The following is a 9,554-nucleotide window of genomic DNA, read 5'->3' on the forward strand; positions in this document are numbered from 1 at the left end:
TGATGTGTGTAAAACCCACTCCATGCCTTCTCTCCTCCCTCTTTCCGACTTGCGCAGGTAGGAGGGACGGAGGTGGGAAAGAGGAGTAGCTGCGCCAGGCGCACGGTGTGCCAAACTTGCAAAATCCGCCTGGCCACACCCAGTTGGTGAAGCGCAGGTGCGCTGCGCCCCCGCCTCGCCTGGTCTGCGAAACTAGAGCCCAAGATCTCAAACTTCAAAGTAACTAGTGAATAGAAAGTACAATATTTGCCTCTAAAATATGGAGTAGTAGGCGGGTTATGAGACACTAGGCCTCGGAAGAAGAAGATGATGAAGAGGAAGAAGACATACTTTATTGATCCCTGAGGCGAAATTCAAAATTTTCACCCTGTTTTTATCTGCACACACATGGATAAACAGGACCTATACATACAGTGAATGGAGGGATGTCAGAGCGAGGGGGCTGCCCTTGCCACTCATGGATGGGTGCCCCAGGCAGTCGGGAGTTTGATGCTCAGGAGGCAAGCTGGCACCTCTCCAGGTGCAAGTCAGCTTGGTCCATGCAGGGGCTTGAGCTGGTGACCCTCTGGTTCCCAAGTGAAGTCCCTATGGACTGAGCTACTGAGCCCCATGCGCGCAGATACGTAAAAGTGCTTTAGTTAGTATTTGGGACAGCAGGATGGTGTATGTGTGACTAAGTCAAAATAAACTACAGTGTGTGTGTTCATGGTAATGAAGGAAAATGTCACCCTGCGCAACAGCATGGCTCATTTTAATAGTGTAGCTGTATGGCAGAGCAGAAGCAGATAAATGTGATGGTCACTGAATTTTGTCCACTTGGAACCTCACATGCTGGAAAGTGTGTTGCATTATGACAATCAGCAGCCATAAGCTTTATTGTCACCTACCATATCTCATGGCGATGTAAATGTCACCTAATTTTTTTAACTGTGGTGAAACATCAAAAAGACACAAGAAAATAAATTAAAAGGGCAAATCTTGTGACACCCTTAGCCCCTCCTGATGACATCCTTTACTTTAAAGGCTTTTTCAGACAGTGAGTGGTTGCTGCTGTGGTATTCTGTACTTTGAATGGGTGCTGAAGTGCTTGTGGAAAACTATGCGGGGGACATCAAATTACAGGGAAACATCAATCCTGTGTGTCACTGCTTACATTCCAGCTTTTAAAAGCAAAACTGGTGTTTCATATTTCATTCATGAAAGGAATTATGATGAATATGCTGTCAGATACATTAGAATTATAAAAGAAATTGTGTCAGATTGATGCAGTCATATAACAAATACAATCTTATTGTTGTTGCTATTTATTTCTATTATCACTCTACTAATTATGTTATAAAACTCACAACTTCTACTTCTGGCTGTAGTTTTGTGGTGCTGTGTGTTTGCACTGTGTGGCCCTGCACCATCCAGACAACAATCCTCCTTCCAAGAGAAGCTCTCTCCATTTATTGAGCCGTTGTTATCATACTTCACTGTGATTGGCTTATTTGTGTCAAAACTAAGTGTTGCAAAATAACAGTTGCACTTGGAGATGCCCACACGCTATGTGTACATAAGCTCTACCACCTTTCTCTGGTTGTTATGGCTGTGCCATTCAATTAGGGTCCTAAATATTGCTCAGTACACATGGATGTGGAGAAATGAGTTTCAATATTTGTGATAATTGTATATTTCATGATATATAAATAAAATTATATTTGTATGATGATCTGTGAGTCATTTATGGTGTTCACAAACACATTATCTATTCTGAACAAATGTAAACAATTTCACAAATGAATGCATGGTTGATGTGTCACAGTGAATGTCAATGAATGTGAAGCTTAACTTAAAGGGACGGTTCACCCCAATATTTAAAATCCACGTTTTCCCTCTTATCTGTAGTGATATTTGTCAGTCTAGATTTTTGGTGTAAAGTGCTGAGTGTTGGAGATATTGGCCGTAGAGATATCTGTCTTCTCTCCAGTATAATGGAACTAGATGGCACTTGGCTTGTGGTGTTCAAAGTGCCAAAAAAAAAATGCATTTGAAAAACTCAACAGCAATGTCTTTTTCTAGAAATCATGACCCGACTACTCAAGATAATCCCCAGACCTTGTTGTGAGCAGTTTGATGAACCAACTATTTTCTTTCTACAAAACTACACGACCAACAGTATCACTGCACAGAAGGACGCGCTCATTTACTGCTAGCTCACCTAGTACCACTGAGTTAGCTAATGTTACAGCTCAGCTGAGGAGGACATCATTTCCATCTTATGCTGTCATAGATTTAGACTTAGACTTCATTGTCTCAGAAGGGAAATTCTTTTCCCCAGCACTGTACATTATCAAACAACGGCAAATACATAGCACACAGTAAAAACATGGACAACATCACAGTAACAACACAGACAGGAGTGCACAGTCATGTGCTGTATAGTCGTGTATGGTACATTGTAAAGGCTGCTCTCACCGCTCTCCTGTGTATCCAGGGCTGCAGAGACACTGTCCAGTAGACAACACACAGAAACCGTTGTTGTGACACTGACATTCCTGCGAACAGTTTTGTCCAAATCTCCCCTCTGGACATGGCTGACCACACACTGTACCCTGCACACAGCAACATACACACAGTATCTGAACTGATGATCATGTGAAAAGCTTTTACACCTCAAATCTCTGAATAAGTGCCTTTGTGTTTTCTAGTCCTACTGGTGTATGTGAAAAAGAAGAAACTCATTTTCCTAATCGCACAGCTCCCTTCTCTGTGTTGTAACTTCAAACTCTTTCTGACAAGAACTAAGGGCTCCCTTTTTATGACCTCAACATAGTGATTTCAGGAGACTGATAATCATGTCTGTTGTCTTTCTTAGAGCTGTTGTTGAATCTCTGTGGGCCTTGAACTTTATCAAATATGCTAAGGGAGCTGCTCATTGCTTCACACATATCATGCCTTTATCTTCTCTGGTTCAGCTCATACTGACATGTTGTCAGAGGACAGCATGTCGGAGGATTTACCTGCTCTTGTTCACCAACCTAATGAGGGTTCTCTCACGCCTACTCTGCTGCTAAATTCTGTTAGGCCCTTAGTACCTTTGACTTCCCTTAGATAGTTTATTAACAATATTGTTCATTCATTTAAAGTGATTTTGCTCATGTTATATACTACAGTACAGATATTGTGCCACTGTGTACTCTAAACACAATCATTAGAAGTACGAATGACAATAAGCTGTTCATTCAATGAGTTTAAAATTAAACACAGTTGTAGGTGTGTACCATCCATCCTGCAGGACAGGAGCACTCTCCCGTCACATGGTGACACACTCCTCCATTCTGACATGGACATCTCTCCTCACACTGCTGCCCATGTTTCCCTGGAGGACACAGGTCTTCACAGCTAGGAAGAAAAAGACAAAAGCATCATTTTTAAAGGTCATATAAGTTAAGTTTAAGTAACCATCATAAAACTTGCTTCAAAGATGTAAAAGTTTGTCACGTCACGTTCATTTTCTCATCCAAAGCCAGTATTTTCATTGTCATTTGATTTGTTGATTTTATATCATTAATGAATGTATAAAATGTTAAATAACTCTGAAAACTCTGACAGTCCAAAACCATAAGATATTTATTTCAAAATGATATAATATAACACAAAGACAATAAGCAAATCCTAATATTTTGAATTTGTAGTTGGTAACTTTTATCATTATTTATTATTTGCAGACACTGTCCTTATGTTTACACAGTACTAAATGAGACTCATAATCTGTGAAAAAAAATCACATTCCTCTACCTAATCTTAGTGCTCTGATGGCATTATAGCACATGAATGCAAACAACTAATCAGAGCTGAGGATGTTGCTGATGCAGCTGTCAATCATGTCAATCAACTGTGGTCAGTTGTTAAACTAGGCAGTGCTGATCAAATATGAATCAAAATTCTGTTACTGCATTTTAAATTTCTCACCTGAAATGTTTTCAGAAACATATTTTAGTGACTGTTTAGCTGTAAAATGAGAAGTTTGTGATGCTATGTTGAAAACAGTCCAGTCGAAACAAAACACCGCCCACTGGCTGGAGCAATCTTTCTGACTTTATAGCTAAACAGTCACTGAAATATTTTTCTGGAAACATTTGAGGCAGCAAATAGGCAATGCAGTAACAGAATCTTCATATTTGATCAACGCTGCTTAGTTTGAAAGTTTGACCTCAGTTCATGAGCAGTGACTGACATAAAAGACAGCTGCACCTAAGACTCCGGCTCTGATTGCTTTTGGTTCACCGCAGTAGATTCTTGCAAATGCCCTTAGAAGCAGTTGGAGGAAACATTATTTATTTCTCCAGACTATCTGTCTCATGTACGTCTTTCAAAACACAGTGACAGTTTCAGCAAATATAACGAATGGCCAATGGTGGGATTTTTGGTTGACGCATGATTTATTAATCAACTGATTGTTTCAGCACTAATGGCAGTGTAGATTTTAAAAAGTGACATTAAGGTGTGGTTAGACGATGATGTTCTGTGTGATAAGGTATTACAATGCTGTATATCTCTGATAATCATAATTTATTCTTTAACCTTCAATTTTTCAAAATTACTTTACATAGAAATTTCACGTAAATAACCTTCCCACCTCAAACTCATTCACATCCTGAAATAAGTAACTTCCAGATAAGAGGTAATAGAAACTAAAATTACTGCCTTGCGTTTGTATGCCTCTTTGAACCAGTCAAGTTGCAGCTACAATTTCCATCCATGTTTGTGAAAACTTGGATGCTTCACACACATCCTCCCCATGGCAGCACAGAAGATCTATACAATCAGCACAGTTTCAAGGTGGACACCAAAGTGAAGCTGACCTGACCTTTAATGCTTTGGATATACAATGTACACTTCATCATTTTATCCTATTAGACATTTGGGTGAGATACTATCATAATTAGTGGATGAATTCTTGAGATATGGCCAAAAAACATGTTTCATGAAGCCACACGACCTTGACTTTTGACCACCAAAATCTAATCAGCTAATTATTTTAAGTCCAAGAAGACATTTGTGCCAAATTTGAAGAAATTTCCTCAAGACGTTCTTGACAAATCGCATTCACAAGAATGCGATGGATGCAAGGTCACAGTAACCTTGACTTTGACCACCAAAATCTAATCAGTTTATTGATGAGTCAAAATGGACATTTGTGCCAAATCTGAAGATATTCCCACAAGGTGTTCTTGAAATGTCACTTTCAAAAAATGCAATTTGATGAGGTTGCAGTGACCTTGACCTTTAACCACCAAAATCTAATGAGTTCATCCCTGGGCCCAATTACACATTTGTGCCAGATTTGAAGAAATTCCCTCAAGGCGTTCTTGAGATATGGCGTTCACGAAAAAGCGAAGGACAGACAAAAACATAATTGCCCTCATTTATCAATCTATCTCAAAAACCAGCGCAGATCCCAATGTGAAAAAAGTTTTATGATAGGATTTGCGTAAGACATTCTTATCTCGCCAGTCACAGCATAGGAATGATTGGTTGTTTGTAAATGTATCCCATCCCAATATAGTTTATGCCATGGAGAGATATCATATAGCCAAGAAGAGAAACTTCTCTAAGATAGAAATGGAAACCCTGACATCCCAGATCAAATTTCAATCAATTTAATCACCTAGGCTACTATTATTTAAATAATTACACTGTTGAAGAGTTCATTTATTTCTTTTTAATGATGTTTTAATGATAAATGACATAAACATGCTTAAGTTTGTCAGTGTTTAAAAACAAAGAAAAATTTCAGATCTAGCTAGACACAAGCGTTTTCATCGTTCTGTCAGCCTGGAAAAGGAGCCAGGCAACTGCGAGCTGTGAGAGAGTGTGCATGTCCATATGGTGACTATACATTTTTTAAGGTGACTAATATGTGGCTGCAAATAGATAGATGTCAGTCAGAATACGGTCTAATGACAATTGTTCAGCTGAGCCAGATTTACTGCTGCACCGCAAATCCAGCTGACTCAAACTTGGGTACACGAGCTGAGACCTGATCATACGCTCTGCTCACATCCCCATTGATAAATGCCGATCTTAAATGCTAACCCTACGCCCAGTTTTGTGTCGTACATTTTTTTCATAAATGAGGGCCAATGCCTCTGGACGCAGCTGTCACTGGTGTGGAGGTATAAAAATATCCTTACACATTCCTGTTACACGTCAAATGGGAGAGGAAAAGCGAAAGTTACTGATATAGGTTTCCTTCACTGATCTGTCGGGTATAATCATACTGTCAGGACTTAACATTGGTCTATACAGATGTTATTTTGAGTATCTTCAGGTTCCACAACAAACAATATGTGTGACTTTACTATAAGTAACGACTAAATTAAAACATTGTGATGCTGGTAACAATGAAATCTTAGACTAGGGGACAGCAAAGTGCCCTCTGTGCTTTTTAATTTATTTATCCTTTATTTAACCAGAAAGGTCCCATTGAGAAACAATATCTCTTCCACAAGAAAGTCCTGGGGCCATATTCATAAAGCTTCCTAGTAAAAAGACTTGCTCCAAGTCACAGAAAATCCTGAGAAAATTATGACATTTTCTTAGAATTTCCCCTTACAATTAATATCCTGGTAAAAATAAAAGTTATTAACTAAGCATCTTAACCCTTAACAGAGCTCCTTAAATTAAAAAAAACTGTTATGAGTAGGCAAAAAGACTTTTAAGAGGCTTAAGAGCTTCTTACGCAGAGGAGAAAATGGTGGAAAGTCAAAGATGAAGGAGCAATATTCTCCAAACGCTGAATCAGTGAGATAATGAAACACTACAAATTAGATTGTGCTGAGCTAATGTTTATGGTTGATCTCATCAGAGATGCACTCACATGTCTAACCCAATGCAGTAATGATAAAACGGTAGAAATAAAATGATCACAACACTGAGATATTTGGCAACTGGAAAAATGAAGCAGTGCAGCAGTGATGACTGTTTCAGAAAGAATGTCTAAACCTTCCATCAGTAGCGGTCAAACAATCATAGCGCTTTCACAGCCTAATATTATGAGGCAGCCTATTTCATTTCCACCGGGTGTCCACACTTTGCAGGCTCACATACGGGCAACCAATCACATCTTTTAAAGAATGCATCATACCTAGCAACAGGGTCAATCACTGCTCCTCACTAAGGTCAAAAAATTCTGTCCCTTCCTTGCTCAGAGAATTTTCCTACATCACTCCTAAAATAGGACTCCTTGCTAGAAATTTTATGGCTAGTTAGGAGCACTCTGAAAGTATTCTCATAATGCTTGTGAATACAGCACCTGGTCAAGGTGGGCACTAAAATAAAAAGTTTAAAATACAGATGCGCTGAGTTCTTGCAATCAGTGGGAAGGAACTGCAGGGCCTAGCTCTTGAAGTATGACATTCACAAGAATGAGACAGATGCAAGATCACAGTGACCTTGAACTTTTATCACCATAATCTAATCCGTTCATTGTTGAGTCCACATGGACGTTCGTGCCAAATTTGGAGAAATTCCCTTACGGTGTTGTTGAGATATCATGTTCACAAGAATGGGATGGATGGACGGACAGATGGACGGATGGATGGACGGTTGCGCCCTGAGATAAACAGAGTTCAACTTTTGGAACGCAGCGATGTACACTGCATGTCATGTGACAACCAATCACAGCTGACAGACATCTTTCTCTTCATCAGTAAATATCGGCCTGTGGTAAATGTGGAGAAGAAGGTGCTGATTTTAGTGCAAGGCTGCCAGAGCTTTACATCTGTTTCATGGACAATATTTTAGGCCTACACACTTAAAAAACAGCACCTGTAGGAAGATCAGCTCTGCATTTAGGATTTTAGGTATGTTGGCTATGATACGCTGCTTGTTAAGGATGCTTAGCGACCTCGGATGCAGCCTGCCTCCGCTCTCTTGAAAGCTGGCACAGAATAGACACAAGAGTTGCACTCAGCACCCGAGCTCATGTTTTCCAGGCAGTTAAAGATGTGGCATGTGTACTGCCCCTAAAAAGACATGGAAATCTCACTTCTTACAGTACAAGACCTTTAAGGTCTAACTGAGCCCAACTGATCACATGAGTCATGAGACTCCTTGTTCCAGTCTGACTTGGTCTCTTTAGTAACTTGTTTTGAGTCGACCCATGAAAAAAGATGAGCTCATACTCTGGCAAAGGCTCTTCAGAAACTGGCTTTGGAAAGACATTTTTATGCATGTTAACATATCCAGCAAAACAGAATACAAAACTGAGTGCTACCCAAGCAGAAAAAGTGTTTCTCAATGGGCCCTGAGCTTTTACTTTTAAGTCACTGTTGGGATTGGAAGCAGGAAACAGATTCTCACACATTCTCTCCTCCAACTTACAAAGCTCCAGTGTATCCTGGTGAACACTTGCATTCTCCAGTAACGTGGTGACAAGCGGCTCCATTCTGGCACTGGCATTTCTGCTGGCATCCGTTTCCATAGGTGCCCACTTCACACTGGGCCTCACAGCGCCAGCCTCTGTATCCAGGAGTGCAGATACAGGCTCCGGTGATTGGGTTACACAGTGCGCCGTTCTGGCACTGACATCTGTTACTGCAGTGGGGACCCCAGTGGTTACTGTCACAAGCTGAGGAGAAGGCAAAGAAAAGAATCAAGATTTAGTTGATCTTGCTTCACATGTATCACTGCATAGGTCACAGGCTATCATTTGTGATTGTTTGCAAGTTTGAAGGAGATCTCGCGTTCTATGAGCTGTACTCAGGACAGAGCAGAAAGCATGTTATTTTCATCTTTCATTGTGTCATTCTACCAATACAACCAAAGAAATAATGTGAAGATTTTGTCAGAGTATACAGCCTTCTGACTACCTTCTTTTGTTTTACCGTGTTCAGCCTGCACTGCGTGGCCCCTCTACATCAAACCTGATGACAAGTAATGTAATATCACCATGTTGATCTGTTAACACAAGATGCAGAGTCATGGTGGGTCACATAGCTGTCTGATCTTTTATCATCAGGTCACTGTTCTTGTAATAATTCTTTTAATATTAATTCTTCCCATGACCCATGATGCAAGTGCAACCCTGATCTCAAAGTGGGTCCAAGACAAAGAACAACCTTTTTACACTACTGCTGGATCTGCTTCCAAAGGACCCAGCTTTGAATGCTGCAAAGGATAAGGCTGGTGTTACATGCTATATTTTGTAGGGGTTCTTTGTGTTCTTTTAGGTTATGTGCTGATTTTACCTTATTGATGATCAAAACCATGAAAGGGCCAAAACAAGAGGCAAAATTCATGACCTCCTGTCCTCAGATAGTACCTATCTGACCTCAAACACAGCTGTAAGACCTAATATATATTTAGATTGCTTCTCCCCGATTTCTCCTCAACAACTGACCGTAGTGATTTCTTCATCTTAATCATCAAGGTGTCTCTTAGACCCCATCCCAACTAGGCTACTTAAGGAAGTCTTACTTTTAGTTAACACTCACTTATTAGACATGATCAATATATCTTTATTAACAGGCTATGTACCACAGTCTTTTAAGGTAGCTGTAATTAAA

At 40.0% G+C, this 9,554-nt stretch overlaps 1 protein-coding gene across 2 annotated transcripts in view; it reads right to left on the bottom strand.

The window, feature by feature from the left end:
• Window positions 1-9,554, bottom strand: part of megf10 (multiple EGF-like-domains 10) — a 138,746-nt gene that overhangs the window by 35,232 nt on the left and 93,960 nt on the right. For both annotated transcript variants that reach the window (XM_050052658.1, XM_050052659.1), the window contains 3 exons: window positions 8,371-8,617; window positions 3,264-3,384; window positions 2,458-2,594 (listed from right to left, as the gene is read on the bottom strand). In XM_050052658.1, the coding sequence (XP_049908615.1) occupies window positions 2,458-2,594; window positions 3,264-3,384; window positions 8,371-8,617 (505 nt within the window). The remainder of the gene's footprint in view (window positions 1-2,457; window positions 2,595-3,263; window positions 3,385-8,370; window positions 8,618-9,554) is intronic.

The sequence above is a fragment of the Epinephelus moara genome, chromosome 9 (assembly GCF_006386435.1).
Source record: "Epinephelus moara isolate mb chromosome 9, YSFRI_EMoa_1.0, whole genome shotgun sequence".
NCBI lineage: Eukaryota > Metazoa > Chordata > Actinopteri > Perciformes > Serranidae > Epinephelus > Epinephelus moara.